Source organism: Osmia bicornis, chromosome 11, assembly GCF_907164935.1.
Source record: "Osmia bicornis bicornis chromosome 11, iOsmBic2.1, whole genome shotgun sequence".
NCBI lineage: Eukaryota > Metazoa > Arthropoda > Insecta > Hymenoptera > Megachilidae > Osmia > Osmia bicornis.
The window spans coordinates 3,821,601-3,843,395 of NC_060226.1; the positions used below are offsets into that span (position 1 = coordinate 3,821,601).

General features: G+C 36.3%; 1 protein-coding gene across 2 annotated transcripts in view; it reads left to right on the forward strand.

The window, feature by feature from the left end:
• The first annotated feature begins 1,533 nt into the window (after window positions 1–1,533).
• Window positions 1,534–21,795, forward strand: part of LOC114880945 — a 170,735-nt gene continuing 150,473 nt past the window's right edge. For both annotated transcript variants that reach the window (XM_046287798.1, XM_046287799.1), the window contains exon 1: window positions 1,534–1,837. In XM_046287798.1, coding sequence (XP_046143754.1) covers window positions 1,786–1,837 — 52 coding nt within the window. In that variant the 5' untranslated portion in view covers window positions 1,534–1,785. The remainder of the gene's footprint in view (window positions 1,838–21,795) is intronic.

Sequence of the window (21,795 nt, forward strand, 5' to 3'; positions counted from 1 at the left end):
GGTAAGCAATTTTACGCGAACCAATACGACTGTGCTACACCAATAAAAAGTTACTTCCCATAAATTGGAATTTACTGTGCGGACCTATAAGAATTCATTGAACCATCAGCAACCCGCTTAATAATCGCACCATGGGGTATAAAGATCGAGCGATGCGCGAGAAGTGCGAAGAACGAAGAATTAGAGAGAGCACTGTCCATATCGAATAGTATCGGTTTAATCTAAATCCTTGTTGTTATTTAGAAAGTATCCTAGTGTAGACGATTTAGAACTAAATTAAAAGCAATTATTAAACCCAACAAAATTAATTTTTTAACTACTCACACTAAAATCTTTCTCAAGTTGTAAAATATTAAAAATATCTTCAAACAAAGAACACAATGTAAATGTGTACTGTAGCATTTTTAGACTTAGACTTCTCTTGTTAAAGAAAAGTGTAGGAGCGTCTCACCATTTTCCTTATTTGTCCATCTTCTTTACATATGACCACATGAAGTTCTGGGTTAGGTTCTCTTTAGGTTCTCCCTGGCTCGCCTAAGGTTCTTCCAGAGTTCTCTCAAGATTAAAGGCAAATGGTGAGTGGCTCCTCCCCTTAAACTTACTCTTAATCAACAGAAGCCTACATTGTAGCTGAGTGTACATTGTCGAACACGCCAGTCTTGCCGAGAGAAAATGACCCGGCTAAGAAAAAGAGGCCTCCACTAGTGGTAAGCCATTGCTATATATAATACGCATTAATTGTTTCACTTATTTCCTTTGAAATACCGAATCAAATACTCGTCTCGTATAACCAAACCTACAAATAATACGAGTATTAGAAAGAATAATGGGATCTCCTTCCTTTACATCGGTTTTTTTTTGAAAGCATCCTACTGTACTCGGCACTCTACACCGCAATAATCTACAAAGCGTGATGAATTGACATATAGAAATAAGAAACCGCAGTATGGGGGCTTGTAACATCGCTCGAGCGCATCGGTGGTTCGCGATAAGGTCGGTTAAAAAGGGGTCGAGGGGCGGCAGGAAGTAGAAAAGAGGTGGATAATGCCGATAGAAAAATGAGCGAGGAAGACGATGCAAACGGATTGTCGGAAGCGTCAGGTGGGGTTTCGGATGCGCGGGTCTGGAAAGGGTGCGAGCGCCGGGTGGGATTCGGCGGAAAGAGGGGTGACCCCGTAGCAGATCTGGATATACTTCTACCAGAAGCTATCGAAAATAATTATTGAAATATTGTTATCTAAATATAACAGTATCTTTAGATTTGCTATAATTAATAATAATAGATATAACTGTATTAAAAATATTTACCCGAAGTATAGTAATTTTTAATAGAAATAATAATGGAATATTCGAAACATAAGTGAAGTACAAAATAAAGTATCCGAAAGTATTTCTATTTTTTATTTGAAATATCATCTTAGCCAGGTCTGCCCTGTGGTAGGGAGCGCGAGTAGAACGGCGCTGTCAGCTGACGCGCGGGGAAGGGTGGAGAGGGTGGATACGGAGTCGAATAGCGAATACTGGCTCAGTTTGCTTTCGTTCGTCCTCGCAGAACGTTGCTCGCCGCACTCCGCCCGTAGTGCACTTTTAATGCACTTTAGCGATTCGCCTAACTAACGACTGATTTTTCATTCGAATATAAACCGTGTCGCGGTCGTTTATTGTCCCGTGTGCCGTCGAAGTGTACGAATGTGGTCGTGATGCAAATGGCGATCAATTGGTGACGAAGAGGTGTATGTATCTTGCCACGAATAAAGTGTCAAGTGCCGGTGAACGATAAATACGATGATACGGAGTTGGTTCCTCATCTACCTCTTTCTGCTGGCATACGTTCAAGGTTAGCGCTCTCTGATCCTCATTTTCCTCGATACACGTGTGATTGATATGCAAAAATGCATCAAATGATTTTTATGAAATTATTCGCAAACATTCCATTTTAAATTCGATTTGTTGATCAGCCAACGATGGTATCCTCTTCCTTCAACAATAGCTGAGGAGGGCATTGAACGATCGGTTAACCGATGACGTAGCAACAAATTGTTTCTGATGACGTCAGGAGTTTTAGCGAGCCCTTTACAATACTCCAGTGTTTAATATTTGTTTAATTTTTCCGCTGCAGTATAGTCTAATGCGAAATAAATACTCAGGCAAAAGAAATCTAACAAACGACGCGCATTCTTTACCGAATAATGTAAGAAATATTTGTTACCAAGTGAAAATATGGAAGTTGCATTTAGAAAATTTCAAGATATACGATCTGTCTGATATTTGCTAAACAATTGCTGTCGGAAACTCGGAAGGGATGATAGTTTATGATTAGTAAAATTAGTTGAATGCCTAGAGGCGTCTGTAGCACAGACCGATGGAATTTCTCGGCCGCCTGTAAGCTCCAATAGCACTGAAAGGGTTAAAGCACATATCTAACTACACGCGATGTACGTATAGCCCCACGTGTTTTATCTCATCGTGTTTTCTGCTTGCGACTATGTACGAATAGAGCAGCGGAGATATTTTCTTTTATTCTTTCTCTCGTTTCTTTTTCTTCCATTTCCGACGCGCGTCCGAGGGTGTTGCGTGTCCTTCCAATTCGCTTTTATGAGAACGGAAGGGTTTTTAGAACACGAGCCAGATATGTACGAACCGTTATGCAACTAATGCATCGAGGAATCCTAATACAATAGCTGTTCGATAATTCACCGCTTTCGGAGCTCTATTAGCGGGCTTTTCTAAAAAACGAGAAGTCGAGCATCAATGATGTGGGTGTATTTTTTACAGTTCATTTGCTTATGCGACGAAGGTATACGTTCATTGAGAGAGTGAGATGCACGTGCATGAGTGAACAGGGGGCGTTCCTAACAGGGAATTATATAGCAGGAAGTTATTGAGCGGATACTGTCGTGACCGTACCCTTGGCATACTTCTTTCTATGCTTCCTATTTGCCTGTTGTGTTATTGTTCCGTTGAAGCTGAACAATTCTCGGGTATTTTTAACTTTAAAAAGACTAGAGCGGAGAGGAACTCGAGCTCACTGGTTAGGAAATACTGGAAACGTATTATTTCTGTCAGTTGAGACATTTCCGAAAAATTATTTCATATTCATTGTTATTCGAAATTAGTATCGAAGGGAAATCATTTTGTTTCAGAAATAATGGTTACGAAAAAGCTTCGTCTTTTTGAGATTAACCCACGGACGAGTTCTAAGTTCAGTTTTCGCGTTTCGCTATATGGTCAAGAATTTCTATCAGTCGCTAAAGGAAATTCGCGTTTCAAATATCCTTTGTTAGAAATGAACCGCTGGGAAGCGGTCTTTTCATTATGCCAACCTTTCCTGGCGATTCGAACAGGGGAAAAGCGTCTTGAAATAATCATGAAACCGTTCCTTTGCCGCTGTAGGGTAGTCGATGCAGATTCTTGTTAACTTTCACTTTAGTTATTCAAAACCCTCCCTTTCTCCGTTCGTACCTATAGTTAACCTTATCGTTGAGACTTGCTAGGCGCGCTAAAACACATCGTACTTACGTATTTTTTCTTGGGATATCGTTTCCTATTTATGAGGTCTCTTTCATTCACCGGTGAATCATGTGCTAATCGACACGGTGCCTTGGGGGTTCGTGCATACCGAAACACGGCTTAGAAATGATCCCCTTTAAGCGGGACTACGTGTATTTAAATTGCAAAGTAATCGTTATGTCGACACGTGCACTTTGGAAAATACCTTCGTACCATCCGTAAGAACCGGCAAACCGATTTTCGTGGAGGATTCGACTTTTGACGAGGTTCCTTTAACATGTTGGGTGCTGTGCCAAATTCATGTTGGCACCAACCCTCTACGTTACTGTATTTATTATACGGGGTGTTCATTGTAACGATCTTATAGATAGTTCCGATAATCGGATAAAGAAGGTCATAAATAACGATTGGTTGGTACTCAATTGACAGAAAAATTATAAAATTAAATATTGCCAAAACATTCTTTGTTCGACAAAGAAACAAAGTCACTGACACTTTTTTAAATAGCACCTCAGACGGCGTTTATATTATTTTTGTTTTAACAGCCTTCTTCCTTCCTCGTACCTCAATTACAATTAAGTTTATTTAATATTCTTTAATAATAGGATCTACGGTCATTTGAGAAAGTAATAATGAATCACAGTAGGCAAACATTTGATACAATAAAGAAGTCAATTACGTAATTGGTGCTTAAGGATACTTAGGCCGTTAACTCTACGAGGATTCTCAATTGGCAATATTTAACTTCAACATAGCAAACGTGTCCTCGATTAAATCGATGGCACATTCAGCAACAAGTGTGCAATATTGTTATTATTCAAAAGCTTTTATATTTTCAAAAGTATTATTTTACATACAGCAAGCTTTTAAAATAGATAAATAAAAAATAAATTTGACTTATTGAATTTTATGTCATTTATCATTAATTAATTTCATTATTTTTAATAATATTTCACAATGGTAATTAATAAAAGTCTTGGTAACATTTCTAATTGAAGAAAACTTGGTTTAATATCAATATTGCCAGCTGTTCAGTGATACGGCAGCAAACAGATAATCCAGCTTTTTATTGTTGATTGCTGGGCACTGTCTCTTTGTGAGACTTACTTACAGGGATCGCAATTTTCTGAGAGTGCTTTCTAGCGGTTTTCAAACCCGACCAAATGGAAATTTTATTTCGAACTCGAGGAAGCCATGAAGGTTTTTCACGCGTAAGAAGGGAAGGAAAGTAGCGGAAAAGAAAGATAGCCAAGGGAAAGGTACACGAGAAATACCTTGAAAGATAAGAAACATTCACTGGGTATGGAGCTCCTTGGTGTACAATTTAACGATAAGCTCGTCGAACGTTAAAGTTTGCAAAATTTTTAAACCTACAATCCATACAGCCGTTAAGTTTTAACATTAACCCTTAACTACCGTGGCTTAGAAATAATGTATTCTGTTATCTACTTTTGATTAGAGAAGCTATAAACTTAACTTCGGCAGAGTCAAACTCAACCCTCGGACCATGGAGAGAGCCCCAATTTTAATTTAGTTTTCTATTTCATGTTATTTTCATTTCCTAAATTTCACTGTTTCTTCGAAAATTATTTTCACTTGGTTCATACAGAAATTTTACGAGGCTCGTATAAAATTTTTGTTCATTTAAAGAAACGATATCGGTAGCTTACCTTAATAGAATGTAATGTTTGAAACGATCACGATTGCCGTCGTAAGAAACACAGCTTGGCAAGGATACAGAAAGGAGGTTTTACCATTCTTTGGGCATTTTGCCGTGTCGTTTAATAGTAATGGCAATGTAATTCGTTGTAATATACTTTCGTAGGAAGTCCTCGAGTACATATTACCTCCGTTTCCTGCTTTGTATTCGTTTCTTGTTTATTACACGTTGTGTTCGTGAACTGTTAACAGTGTTGTTACGTGATTCGAGTTTCGTCGAAACAATGTTCCATTCGCTACTTTATTTACCTGTAAAAATATTATCTTCTTCGAGAACCAGTTTGAAGAGAATTCTAATAATTTTCAATTCACAACTGTTAGATTATTTGTCTATACAGTTAATCAATAAATACTGAACGTAATCGACCAAATTACAACGTCGCAACGTTGTCGATCGCATTATAATCGTATAGTGTTGCAAGAGTTAACCCTTGTGACGAAGATACATCGTTAGGGGGTTGTAGTTTGCCAGTGAGAAGTTTAGCTGCCAAAGTTGTTTGCTTCAAGTCACCGTTAGACGCTTTTGAGGTATGTGTCGCCATTGTTTTACCAGGTGTGCGTAAACGTGTAATTAACACACCTATTAATAGGAGTTGGATTAAATACATCCGCGGAATGTAAATATTCTAAAATCGTGAAAAAGATTTTGTGCAATAATTTCTTTCCTACGTAGCGATTTGAAAATTATGTTTTTAAATTTAGAATATTTCACCCATCGGATAGCGATTCGCTGTTCCATGCATAGTGAATGACTTTCTTGCGAAATGCACTGGGAGCGAAAGGGTTAAATGTACATAGCATCCCCCAAGTCTAGTCATTATCTTTGCGACAGATCACGTACGCACAAGTTGTCGTTCTTGAAAAACTGGGACATGGTACGTGAGCAGGTAGATTGGTAGGTGGATTGCATCTCGTTTGTAACGTTATACTTGCAGCCGTCTAAGAGACGTCACAAGCTTACAGTGTCGCGTTAACCCCGTCATCCAGAAGCGGAGCGCATTCAACGGGTTCAAGCTGTACGCAATTCCTTGTTTCCATGGATGCTTCGTGTAAATCTGGAATGCGAGATGGCGAGGCACTTTGTTCCCCCGGAAGGTTTATTATTTTTGTTATTTCCATTTGAAAGGGTGCAGTTCGCTAACGAACCGGTGCTCTGCCGCTTCCATCCTGGCCCTCTTACTAAAACGATTATCATTATCATGGAAATTGTAAAGAATGATTATAGAGGGAGTTACTCGGAATTAGGATTATTGCGAGGAATTATGGTGCTGAGAAGGGTTTACGCGAGGATTACACTTTGGTGTAAAGAAGGTTAATACAGTAGTTATGAAATGTTTTGTCTATGGGTCATTGTTATTCATGGAAAACTAGAATATGGTAGAATATTAATAGGTTTAGTGCCGCGAGCTAACTAGCATTACAAATTTCCTACACTGATATAACTTAAAACAGGAAGTATCTTGTGATGGATGAAGACGTTTCGCGTAATATCGACTTGTACTACTTGCTCCAACTATAACATACAGAAATATAGATTCTTTTGCTGAATAGAATACAGGAATTCAATTAATATTAAATGAGATAAACATAAACATTGTTAGCCTCGTGAATTTGTACATATCATTGATTTTTAAGTAGTTTAGTTTAATTATCTCACCCAATAAAATGAAATACAAAAACTACATTTTTGCCTTATTTCACCACGATTATCTGTTGTCGAATCTCATTGTTTAATTGCGATTAATTAACATGAAGATATAAAAGAGTAGTTCCTTGGGATTGGGTCAAAAATGGCTTCTTTCAATTTGCTACCTTCCCATTTATATCGAGGTAAACGACGGGCCTAATTAACCTTGTTTTCATTGTTTTTGCCTTGGTCGGATTTAAAACAGACTACAACGCAAATCCAGACAACTATTATTCAAACTGAAAGTTTCATCCACTTTAGACCGACAATGAGAAACGTAGAAATTCCCTGTTACGAGGGACATTATTAAATGTTCAATTTGTTGAGCGAACGAAGCACCATCAGGCAGAGAATTCTAAAACTTTGAATCCTCGGTAGAAAAAAAAAATGTGTCGTATTTCATTGAAATTTCGTCGGTTTTTAATTTCAAACACGTAGAAGAAGTATCAGACAAATGTAACTTTTAATGGTGGAAAATCTAGAAAGCCTGGATCGTTTCGTTTTAAGTCAAGCTGCGGTAAACACACTAAAAAGTCCGTGAAATTTATTTGCTCGTATTGCGACACAAGAACATCGTTACATTTTGTTTACGTAGATTAAATGTTTACCCAGAGACGCAATATTCTTTCGGCAAACAAGATAAAAGACCGTTAAGGGAAGAAGAAGATAAAGGAAAGATAATAAAGATACAGTTTATTGCTGCCAAAAATACCACGCCTTTCTTTTTGAAATTATTCTTAAGCATCAGAAGCAGCGCTGGATTAAGGAAAGGTCTAAGGGCGGCAGCTCTGGGTCTGACTTTTCAGGAGGTTCAGTTACAAGCTTTCTATTTACTATATCGAAAAATATAGAATGCAATTTTGTTCGGAATAAATTTTAATTTTTGAACCAAGTTTATTAACTATGGGAGGCGAAAAATTAATTCATAAATTAATTTGTAAAAGATCAAAGGTTGTTTTATCAATACGTTTACAAATTCTCGTTCAGAGCTGTCTTTACGCAATGATGATCACAAAGATCGACAAACACGTTGTCGAGGGTCGTAATAATTATAGGAAAATGTAATTAGATTACACGGTACGGATGATTGTTCGCGCGACAGCTTTACATTGTAATTTCAGTAGTAATGAAGTGTACGTTGATTCGTGTAGCAATTGAGGTTTCGTGCGTGTTGCCACGCTTATTAGAGATGATCAGCTTTAATAGAAGCTCAGGAATTTTAATTATATCGCGCACGCTGTATCGCGACACCGAAATGCTTGTGTCACCGGATCGTGAAACAACGCGTTACCCATGATTGTACTGTAATTTTTTCACGTAAAATTCTTTTCCCCTCGAGCAAGTGAGTTTCATATTTCTATAAAAAAGAAACAATTCAAAGGAAGTACCAAGAAATAACTACTAAATATTTTATTAATGAAGATTTATAAATGCTTTATTAACCTCTGAAATTGGTAACCATGCGATCATAGAACCTGCCACCGGCGATAATTAATTTAGATAATACAAAATGGATGCGAGAGTAAACAGCAGAGTAAACAGCAGAGTTCCATTGCGTTATTATATACCAAGTGATGAATTTCTAAACATAGGAATTCTAATTTAATTTAATGACAAGAGTTTTCGAAACTAGCATTTACACCATATCTGTCTAAAATTGTAATTTTAATAAAAGTTAGAGGATACACATTTCATTAATATATAGAATGTTACTGTTATCGATCATCAAATATTTTTTTTCAATTTTGTGCATCACGAAATGGTAATAAACGTTCACAAACATTCGACCCCTGTGTCTCCAATTACGTTTATATAACCGTGGATAATGAAGCTATCACCTTCATAATTAATCATGTAGCACAAGGAGCGAACGTAGAAACTGAAATTAATAGAGCGTTGTGGAAAACACCGTCGGTACCACGATATCGATTTCCTTACATCGTTATTCAAAGTGTCGGGAAAGTATGGTCAACATGTCAGAAAAAGGTAAACGACGGAGGTGAAAGAAAAAGGAACACGTTAAAAACTGCATATTTAATCCTTACATTGATGAAAATTCTTTTAAAACGATGAAGCCTTGTCGCACGTCTTCAACTATTTCGCTGCGGAATGTAATGTAGAAAGGTGTTAAAACAATTGGCGTGACTTGGACCTTCTCTTGGAATGGGCCAGCTCCCTTAGAAATTTTATAATTTTATAATTTTGAAATTTTTAGGACCTGGAATTTGAGAATTTTAGAACTCTGTAATTTTAGTAATTTGGAATTTGGGAATTTTAAAATGTAAGTAATCTGAAAATTTGAAATTTTGGAGTCTTAAAATTTCAGATTGGTGAAGGCCCACATTTTTGGGGAAAGGTCAGTCCAGATTTATATGAGGACCAGTCCCACTCTGGCCCTTATCTACTTACACCAACGTACACAATTATTTAAAAATTGACGCGAATTCTAGATACTCATAGTTACTGCTACTTGGACACTCAGCAAGGAGTTAAATTATTCTTCGAAACGAAGACAGGGAATGAGCATGCACTATCAAACGTGCTGAGGAAATGGAGAATTGGCTTCGTTTAATTCTTGGTGTTAAGACGGTTTGCAGTTATACGGAAAGCTTCTGAACTCCGAACCTCATTATCCAATTTTAATGAACTTTCATCTATTGATAAACTCTGTGATTACAAATTGACCTGTATATGATTTTGAGCAAAAAATAAAGAATATTTATTGTTATCAGAACGATTGACTTTTCTTTTTTCAAATAAAATAATATTTTCTTGAATGACAAGAGTAGAAAGGAATTCAAGTACAGATTGAAAATTAAATCTCAATCTGTCCTGAAATCATTTTTATCGTCGCAAAGACTTCCTTCTTAAGTAAACAGAAATCAATCGAGCAATTACGATTCCCCCGCCGCAATCGCATCCGGTAAACGTCTTATTAATTACGATAAATCCAACATCGTCGAACGATTCTTGGTAACGATTTCCAGGACGTTTTACGATTCGCATCTGCGCGATTGCATCTCGATTAAAGCGGATTCATCGTTTATATGCTTCGATACTGGTTCGAGAAATACGGGTGAAATGGATCGTCGATTTGCTCGGGAAATAGTTTCGTTGACAAGTTGCCGGCATTGTGCTATTCCGACGCGGCTCGTAAACTACTCATGTGTCGATTACAGACATGGCAGCCTCTTCTTTCACCGCTGTTGGTGTGCAATTAGAGGATTAGACGTTCATAGCCGCGATAATCACAAAGCCGGGTACATAGGGATATAAAGCGATGCGTAACCGAGCTTTTCCTCATTGCTGGTTCAAATAGCGAAAAAGGGTTTTAATCTTTCATTTTGACTGCAGATTAATTCTCTTACAAACAGGAAAGAAGATTAATTTCAGCAAAATAATGAAATTAAACCTACTGCCAAACCTTGAAGGATCCTCTTAATCCCATAATTAAAATTTATTTGAAATAAAGTTAAGTAATATTTAACCACAAATTTGATCGTAATATTTTCGAGATAGAGAATAGAAGATTTACAAAGGGCCCGCTGGAAAGTATGGCCTGGGGCTGTAGCCCCCTTTAAATCTACCCTTAATCCTTCGCTGATCGATACAATATTAAAAGATGAATATATGCAGAACACTTTGTCATCAGTTTCAAAAGGAACAAAATTCTGGAATTAATTATCGCACGAGTAAACGTATTTATATAGAGTAACGTTTCACTATGAATACGTGCAATGATACATTTAACGAGCGAATAACGGGCGGTATTAAATTTATAATATATGAAACTCATAGGAAAACGAAACGGCTTCAAATTCTAAAAGAAATACTCGGGGCTGATGGTGTTCTCTGCTGCGAGTGAAAGGTGAACACAGGAGAAGCATAATATTTCAGTAAAACGCGGCTCGAATTCAAACGGAAGGGAACAAAGGCAGTGAAAAATTACATGCCTGCGAGAATGTTTAATTTATGAAGGGATATTTCTGTTGGTCCAGAATCTGATTATAATCTCGTGAACACAGCCAAACATATTTTGGATGGAAATTTCTCTCGCACGTGTCCGGCAAATTCTTTTTTCCACGTTCTGTGGACGAAGCATAACGAACGACGCTTTGACGGAATACGCAATGCGTCCAACATTCAGGAACGGTTGATCGTAATATAGTTATTAATTTAATTGCGGGTCGCATTAATTGCATTGCCTTCAAACTGGTCGCACGTGATAAATCGTACGCAATATGCATAATGATGCGATCCGACTGGGCGAAAATTTCTGCGGACGGAGAATCAACAGCGGAGCTTAGAAAATTGTGCTTGCCCTTACGATCAGTTATGCTCGTTTATGATCGATCCTAATATGTATTAACTAGAAATCTTAATCACGAATAAAAGATACCACCTGTTTTATGAAAACTTCAATTCTTTCTTAAATATCAAATTACATCTCAAATGAAACTAATTACAAGAAATGCTTTTTATCAAAATATCGATAATTAGTTTTAACGTTAATTGTGAAATATATTTTGAATACAACGAATAACGAAAAGCTTTATTTTATTCGTTCCCAATTTTAATTAACATCTCAACATATTTTAATATATTGAATTTTATATAGATACATGTAATACTAACTGTATGCTGATTAATGAGAACTGAATGAAACGTAAGCAAATCCCATTTAATTTCAAAATTAAATTGAATAAAACAGAATAGATTCTTCTGTAGATAATCCAGGTTCTGTTATATCGCGATCAAAAAACATATATTTCATCAAATCATCCGTAACTTTCAATTTGAAATTAAAAAATTTACCAATTTAGTAATACATGTAAATTCAAAAAATTATTTTAAAAAAAAGCAAAAGTTTTCAACTATTACGTTGAGTTAACAACTCAACTTATTGAAGGCTACTGAAAACTTTACTTGAGAGGAAACTATAATGTAATTAATTCATAATAAAAAAAAGAATTTCTTTAAAGTGAAAGAGACACTTCTGTTTGCTATTCGGTCCAGCGAAAGGTACCTTTTAATTTTTCGAAAAATATAATTTCCTGTGTTGCACGACTGCGCGAACTTGTCAATTTACTTCTCTCGGAAACGCGGGTAACTTGTTCGCTAACTAAAAGTTGAGGAAAAATTTTGCACCCGGCAAAGAGATTAAACTTCGAAGAGATAGAAAATAAGTTGGCTGACTGGTTGAGAAAGTGTAATAGTGTATTTAAATGATACGTATCGACGATGTGCCACGCAAAGTTCACCGGTTCACTCGCTTCTATCTTTTTTCATTCTCTCTGTATCGAAATTTAACGAAACTCTTGAATTTTTGCATCGCGTGTTTATTCAGACTGCTCCTACTTTATGCGATAGCCATGACGTTAGAAACTGGCATGCTAGACTATGCATCACGGATAAAATATCACGTGTACGTGTACCCCCTTTTGTGTATATGTACATGTTACTGACGAAAAATAAAATACGACAATGTATTGACTTGTTAATTTACGAAAAAAGTATATTTTTGAGAAATACAGTGCTCTGTATGATCTGAAATAAATTTTAAAACTTTAGCTATTAATAATGGTAATAATTTTCCATAGGGAAAACGGGGATATAAGATAAGCAGAAATTCTAAAAATCTTAATCTTTTTAGGGCTCATTTCTTACATTGTCATTTCCCCTAGGGGTGCCTAAGGAAAAGGGCGGGAAGGCTGATTTAATGGCAAGTGTACAGACATTGTAATAATCTAAAATTTTAATACCTGTGTCCGCATCAAAAATTCTTCCACGAATTTTAATTTTACCGTGAATTCAGTAGTTTACAATCCAGCGAGGAAACAAATGATATTTCAAATTTTCATTAAAAGTAATTGCAAAACATTTGATGGTAATTAAAAATTATTGACCCGGTATGCTCCCGTTCCAATAAACAACAATTTTTATCAGACAATCGCTTGCAACAGTAATATTTTATTCGGGCTTAAATACTTCACCGTTGTAGTTTCGGTGCTTATTTTATCGCGGTTTGAAATTATGACTTATCTTTTAACGCCGTTAACGCGCAACACGCGTGACTTATTCTTAGCTTGAATACGGAGGGAAAGCTAGCATAATTACAGTCCACACGTGTTTAATAAAGACACGAAGATTTATATGCGAGTACGTTTGAACATTTTCAAGGAAAAATCGTTCCTCGTAATAATACGTTCACGAAATTATGGGCGTATCTGCTTTTGTATCAAGTGTCAACACGAAGAAATTTACATCGTGCGACGTTCAATGCACGTAATTTATTGCGTTTAATGTTTTACTGCAATCCGAGGCTTCTAATTGTAACGTGTCATTGGGGTGCATAATTTTATGACGTTTATTTCTAAGTATTACTTGGAGAATTATAAAACTGAAATGCAAATTCTTTCTAATTTTAAATGTTACTTGAATTTAAGTAGGTATTCAATTCTTTTTATTGAAGATATAACAATTTATAAGTGGATGCAAACAATTTCTGAATGGCACGAATAACGATAAGTCCATTACGTAGACCGCGTAATGCTCTACTTCGCGCATTACTAATAACCGTAATTAGATACACGCGGAAGTGTCTTAGAAGACGAGTTCGAAAGGGAGTACATGATAATGCTGGCGTGTGCATAAACGCCTTTAGTAAACTTTATGCACGCGTGCGTATACAGAAAGATGCGATATCATAGTCAACTGCGATACATAAACTTCCTTGACATACATTCACCGCTACAGCAAGGGTAGTTTAAGGGTGGCTTGGGAATGGAGGGGACCGCTATATCACCGTTGTTTCGAGACATCGAGAAACCTCGATTCACCCCTGTAAATTCTTTTCCCTTCCTTTTCTTTATCTCCTTATTCGCCACCGAGTCGCCTTTATAACAACACTGAATTTATAAAACGAAATTTTAATTAAATTTTAAATATCAATGATCTGTTTAAAATCATATTAGTATTATTATTTCTCCAGCGAATTATAAGCAATAATTACTGTATTAATTGTCGGAGGAGAGTATTAAACTACACGAATCAACAGTTTCATATCCAATTAAATTAATCTATTTCAAATGATAATTATGAGAAACATAATATATGTTTATTCAATATTTTCTAATTAGTAACGATGACGCTACTTCTCCATTTTATTTCTGGGGTTAATTTATGATAATATTTCTGACAATAAGTGGCAATTATTCGCAAGTAGCCGTAGTGCCTTTGTAGTTTATTGTGAACATAATTAATTGCGAGTATAATGAGAATTTCCAAATACAATTTCTTTCACGTTACACTCTGGAAAACTCAATTGCATGGCGTTACAATGCTCCACGCTAATACCAACTTCGTTGACACTAGGTTAACCTACCATTGTTCGGTGAACAACCCACTTGGGGGTTGAAACCCTTGCAACACGGAAACAGTCGTTGGAATAGACGTGTGCTAATCCAAGCCAAGGCAGAAACACTTTGTCTAATGATAAGTTATCGGACGTTCAAGCAGATTATCGGAACAAGCAAGGATATTCAGTGGAGAGGAGAATGCACGAGGAATAATGTAGGTCATTTGGAAAGCCTTCGAGTGTCTGGATGGAAGGAGGAGAGGGAAATTTTAGAAAATTGCATTCATCCCCCTCATTCATACCCTCCTCGCGATTAAATCCACTATCTGTCCTCCTTAGCTCAATTGTTCTCACTAACATTTTGGGACATCAGAGACGAGAGATAAAACCATTTCAAAAGCAGTTGGGACAAACAAGCTACACTATTAATTTAATTAAATTCCTGAAAATACATAGGACACTTTAGCATTCGCCTATACACTTAAAGATCTAACTCATCCTAATTTTCAGAAGAATTCAGCAGAATTTTAATATCACACTTTATTAATTATATCAAACTTCAATTTCGTTTTTCAATTAATCATTGTAAACGTGTTCTGGACGATTTATCTGGAAAGAAAAACATACCACTATTCATTTTTCTATATTTACTTTTGTATAAAAATGAATAGCGTAAGTTTTCATTTCTAAAAAAACCAGTGCACTATCCATTTATGATTGGTTAAAACGAATGAATGAAAAGAAGGGATATTCGGATTTCATCAAAAACATCTAGCGCAAAAGGTATTGAATTTCTGCAAAATCATTAATTTTTCGTATATCACGAGCAGCAAATCCGTGATAGCCAAGGCAGGTTAGTTCGTCGGTGGTAAACGCGGATTAAATTGATTTAAAGAGATGGTCTGCTTTAAATTTTCATAGGACAGCAGGGTATATGGGTTTCACGTATGGGGCACTGAGGATTTTTCTTGAACAAAGAAAAAAGAGACCTAGAACAAAATTGAAGGGATCGATATGTAGGGCGAGTAAACAATTGTCCAGGATTCTGGTGCAATGCACTTTGCAAATATTTGAAAATCGACCTGCGTACGTTTTAATCCCTGCAATCGTTGAAAAATTACAAAAATTCAAATTTTTTATTTTAAGACGCGTTTTTCATTATTAGTTTCTCTCGTGAGCTTCGCAATTAATATTCCTGAATTTCGCAATATGAAATGGTTAATGTGGTAACTTGTACGTATTGGTACTGCACGAATATTCAGAGATTGATTATTTGTTGCGCCATTATCATTAATATTTAATGCGAGAATCGGATGAAATTACAGTTTATCTCCGTTAAATATTCGACTAAATCCATTTAATAATAGAATTCTGTATAAAGATATAGTGCATCAATTTCACGATCGGTTTTATGAAAATAGTTTTACCTGAAGTAGAGTAACATAAAACTAAGATAATAAGTAGTAAATTTTGAAAATAATTCTTTCAAAAATATTATGCTCTATAAAAGTGCATATATCTTTCTGAGACTAATCTGAGACTATATCTTTCTCACACTAATTCAGCAGGAATTCTTGCTACGAACATTTTCAACATACTGTAAGTGTAAAAGTTAGAAATACGACAAAGGATTTCGAAGCGTTGGTTAATTGAGCTGAACATTTGCGAGTGCTCGGTCTGAAACGGAAAACAATCCACCCGGAAAGCTTTTCCACGAGGATCCCTGTATTGTGTCAAAATAGAATGCGACTTCTCCACATCGTGGAGAAGATTACTTCCACCTCAATAACGTATATCGGTATTAGAATGCACACATCAATATTTTCTTCCGTCCTGTTTCGTTTCCTCCTTTCGCGGCAATGTCTTCCCGGGAAATAACCGTCCTCTTTGCTTTCTGAAACTTGGAAAGCCCCTTTTTCGTTCGGCGGTAAAGAAAACAAGAACAAGACCGAGGGGAACGAATATCTCGTAGCAACGGATCGTGCGAATTCCTTTTTATTTTATTTTCAATGATTTACTCCCTTACGAGGAAGGGTAGAAAAAGGAAGGGAGGAAGTGTAGAAATCTCCTTTAAGTTCATCGTATATACGAGCACGCGCTCGAAATATGTATTTCGAGATGATTTATGCCAGCTCCGTGCAGATTTATCGCCAACGTCGACGCGTTGTCCGTCCTATATTTTCCAACGTGTTAAAAGTCAAAGGGTTATATCCTCGCTATGTCAAGCCGAACGAATCCCGCCCATGAAAAATTAATTGCATTATCGGCGAGAATTTTGCATCGTTTGACAGGCTACCGTTTTCAGCCGCAACGTTAATTAATTTTTTCTTTTTTTCTCTTTTTTGCAACGCTACCCTGCTCGAACGAGCACGCGGAAAGTGCACGTATTCTTTTGAGCACAAAGCACCGATCCACCTACACTTTTCAAGTTAATTGATGTTTATTTACCGGACGTTACAAAGTGTAACTTACTTTGCTCGTAACAGAATTTCCGTCGCGTCGTTTTTGTTGTATCGAGGAAAACGAAAGAACCGACATCGCATCGTTGGGAAACTGTCACTCGATAAAGGAATTTTATTTCTGATAGAGACTGGTTTTATGAAATATTATTGGCGGTGAGTTTAAAACAGTGATCGATATTAATAAAACAATCAGAATCTAGAAACAAACGCCTCGTTTAGTGAACGATAGAGGTGAGCGGGTACCCGAAACTTCGCTTGGGCAAGCTTAGGTGACAACGAAATAGTAACACGATAACACTTTGGACCGAAGCTACCCAACTACTTCTGAGCGTGCTTGGAAGTATCGGGCTACCCGAACCCGCTCGAGTTCGCTCGACTTTCCAGGTACCCGTACAACCTCCAGTGAAAAAGTAAATAGAAGCGTCAAGGGAAGTCAAAGATAACCCCGATCAACAAACGTGAGGGAACGGAAGATGTATTTCACACCATTTTTTGGGGAGTAAAAAGAATCAGGAATCGGAAAAATCCACAGGTAACTGCACGGGGTTCGATGAAAGGTGACTATGAATTGATACGTCATCGCGTAACAGATCCGACTTTCGTTGAACGCTGTTACTTCTTTTTTCCATTGATAAAAGCGTTTACGTTTGGTTATTTTCCTGTGAAACGAACGGTGGTATTATTTTTTTTTATTTCATGAAAAGAAAACCGTGGCGAAAAAATGTCCGGTTCGCAGTGAAACATGGTTATTCGACACGGTCAAACTTTTCCATCGAGTTGGTCGTGTCAAATTCTGTTCCTTTTTTTCGCTCATAACGGAAGCAAAAGGGAAGGAAAACATTTCGTGTTACGATTGGTAAAGAAGGTTAAAAACAGAGATCCGGAGATTACGTTTCGATTGCATCGCAAAGGTGTTGCTTTTTATAGCTGCAATAAATTGTCGAGTATCTTGTGTTTGATTATTCGAGATTTATTTCCTTCGAGACAATTGAGTATTTATTTTTATGCTGTGATAAAAATTGCATGTATCTTTCAGTTAATTGTAAGATCTAATATTTTAAGAAATATTTCATACCCAATTATGATAAAAACTATTATCACAAACACTCAAATGTTTCGCTCGTTAATTTCCCCTGAGAAAATCAAAAATTTACAGCATTTCTACCCTGAAAAGCAGTAAAAAAAGATTCGTTTTACCCCAGCTGATACACGGATGCAATATTCAAATTACTACATACAAGTGCGAAGGATGAAAAGTAGAAAAGTTGCGGAAAATCGTCGTCTGAATTCATAATCTTCCAAATATCAGCGTGGACAAAAAGTCGTTGGTTTCCCGCCATTGTGTGCTTTCTTTCCTCGCGGAAAATATGGAATGATGGTTAAATTGCGCTGCCACGGAAATAATTCCTCCATGAATTTTCATGTCACGTCTAGCGTTGCTCGAAAAGATAATATTCCTATTCGTTTTGACATCAGGAGGAAACCGATGATAAGGAATTTCTTTAGGAAATTGCAATTTTGCGAAATGTCACAAATGGATTGAACGAAGCAGATGTGAAAAATTAAACTTGAAAAAAAAACGTTATTACCTTTGTCTCGGTTTTTCATTTTGCATGACATATAATTGGGAAAGTTCTCCTTGCACCTCCAATATTTACACAGATTTTCAATAAATCGGTTCGATCCAGTCGAAAAATAAAATATTCCCTGCCTGCCGTCGACAAAAGACCCGCTATTTTTCACGAACGATTATTGCTTTATTCGACCTTTTTCTTCTTCCCTTGACCACGACGACCAAATTCTCTTCCACTAGCTTTTTTTTTATCATGATACAGTTGGTCCACGTGGTTGGCAGAAATATTCAAAGTTTCCGTTCGAATTTGACCTTTTATCATCCAGCTACCACCGACATTCGTTGACACGATATCGTTTTTCGATCGTTTCAGGATCCACTTTTTGTTTGCACCGAAATCAGAGGGAATTAAAATGGTTCTGGAAGTACTTTCGAATGGAACTTGCGGAGCGCAGTATCGTTTTCGAACGATTGCTGCAGAAATTCGTGGAATGTTTACAAATTGATCGAAATAGAATTGTCATTCGAAGTATTCCAAAAATTTTGCTTCAGTTAAATCTTCAAATGTGACATTTGAATGGAAATATTTTAAACAAAGTAACCATTATAAACTAGCGTACTAATGTCGAAATTAAATTGAAAATAATAAATTTTGTCTTTAACTAAAAGTCACAGTAATAACTGAAATTTTCATTAAAAATAATGGTATGAAACCTTGTACAAACTTAAAATATTTAAAACATTATGATTTGCATTTTATTTCATTTAGACTTTGGAAAGCAGAGGAAGAGGTCTAAAACAATAATTTCAAAAGGTTTCAAATTAAAATTTCAATTATTTCAGATATCGTAAAATTTGTTCATAATCATATTCTAATCGAATTCTCTACATTCAACACGATGATGTTCGTGTAATGTAAAGGTTTCAAGAATTACGAATAAAACCAATAAAACGAAATTCGATAATTAACAAATATTTAATTTCCATATTGGAAAAGGTTAGCCGGGAAAATTAGCGTATTGCACAGTACTGCAAAATGAATTCCGCAATAAATTCAATGTAATTGCACGGTTGAATTTTTACGACGAAATTCGCCGCTTTCACGACACTTGCAACTGCTCGGATAATTAGTGACTCTACAAATGAATGTCTGTTATTATGGTGTCCGGATTGTTGCCAAAGATCATTCATTATTGTCTCGCGCACTATAGCCGGCACGATTTTGCTAATAATAGAAATTTGTGAACAATATTTTAAATAAACGTTATTTTTTCCCTTCAAATCCGACGCTTTATACGTACAAAAGCCAATAAAAATTTCGATACACATAAATTGTTACGATTCTGAAAATATAATATAACAAATAGGAGAACATTTTTCAGTACAACCTTTCTTTTTTGATACATTGTTCGATGTGTAAAATCAATTTGCATTCACCATATGGCGAGCACACATTCGTGCAAACGCATGGTTCATGCTTCGATAAATATGTGGGTATATTTTGACGCACTTCCGGCTGCGTGACTTCACGGTATAGATTCTTCTGTTAGCCAACGATTCAGCAAAAACACAAATTAACTTGAACAGAAGAAGTGCCTGGTTTCGAATCGATGCAGTGAATGGAACAGAAATGTTTATATTTTAAATTTTATTTCTTCGTTACGTTTTATTAAATTTCGAAAACGAAAATAATACGAAATAATTAGGGCTGTCCGAGGATTAATCGTTTAAAAAACTGAAAATATTCGGAAGAAAATTTTGTATTTCATATGTTTATCTTTTCGCATTAATTTTTAGAGGAAACTTTAAACAGTGGATGTAATTTTCGATGTATGAAGTTTCCATTCGACTTTTTTTTTCGTCCGCAATTCTATTGCGATTCCGCTTTATCGATCGGCTGCAACGCGCGCGAGTACAGAAAGGTCGACAAGCGGCACGTAATTTCTATTGAAATTCAATTGGTATCGCAAGGATGGGCGATGGAAAAGGAGATGGAGGCGAATCGAACGAAAATGCCTACAAAAGCTAGTGTTTCTCGCGACAAGCGTCTTTATGATAACCAGCTCGCAACGAGGTTGCAGTCGCTCGAGTTTGTGCGCTGAATGCACCGAGATTGCTTGTGCACCCTGGCTGACTAAGCACGGAGTCAGCAGTACGCTAATTTCATGAAAAATGAAATGTTATCGCGAAAGAAGTTGGATTTATTCGCATCAAAACAGGGACGCATAAAAAGCCCTGTAGAAGAGATCAAGTTTTGCTTCCATTTTCTCAAAAACCTTACAATCAACCATGTTGAAAGATGTCAAACCTATCCTAAACACGACTGAAAATGAATGCTTTAATTTGCAACTTTTTAATATCGCAGCCGCAAACAATATGTCACCCATTTTTCACCTGCTCCTCACAGGTGCTTCCAATTATTTTCCCGGGTAGAACGTGTTAAAAAGAGATTTGTGAGAAAATTGATAGCTATATGTAATTGTCGGGGGTGTTTCTCTGGTGGCAAGTATCGAAAGTACCGCCACCATGATGCACAATTCAGTGGAGTGATACGTAGTTAAAATTCTTTGCGGGAGATGCTGGTATTTATAATCACGAGCGAGAGTAGCTGGGGTTCGTTCTGCTTTGCATAATCTGCATAATTCGACGGGCCACGTGAATCGTTGGTTTATTTTGAGCTCTTTGGAATTCTTAGTCAGGTGTCTATCGCAAGAAGTCGTAGAGAAAGGAGATTTGGACAAAGGGCTTTGCGTTTGACAGGGTGTTTCTAAAGATAAAAAATAAAAATTATTTCGACTTTCTTTACGTCGCGCTAAGAACACGAAAGAAAATTAATGAAATGTACTCGCTGTGCGATTCTATTTTATATATTGAATACTTTAAATTATGAAGTAAGATAAGAAATATATAAACGAAAAAGGAATACAGGATAAAGAAGCGAAAGAATGAACACAAGATAAGAACAGAGGGTAAGATGAATGATGACAAGAAACACGTAGAACATAAAACTTGATATACATTGCAGATACAAAATCCGGTGCAGTACACGAGGAAGTAATTCCACCATGATATTATGTCTTCTGAACTCTGACATTTTTCTATATCATTAATTTAAGAATGATAACGTCAGAGGTACATACGTTGAAAAAAATAATTTTCACTAGTGTAAATATTCCATTGTTAAATGAATGTGATTTTTATCAACGCTTCCCCCCGAGGGATTTTCTTCGGCGAAAACTCTACGGTTAATGAAAAAGAGTGAGCTGCTAGTTAATCATACACATAAACGAAAAAGTTACTTTCCACGTACGCGACAAAAGGTAATGTTAAATGATACAAATCTCCATATTAACTTCAGTATACCATAACTGCGTTTATAAATAAAACTGTGAAACGTGTATCAAATAAATTTCGCAAAATTTTCAGTTTAAAACAGATAGACCGATTGGGGCTCGATTAAAGCGGCTAACGAAAATTGATATATTGA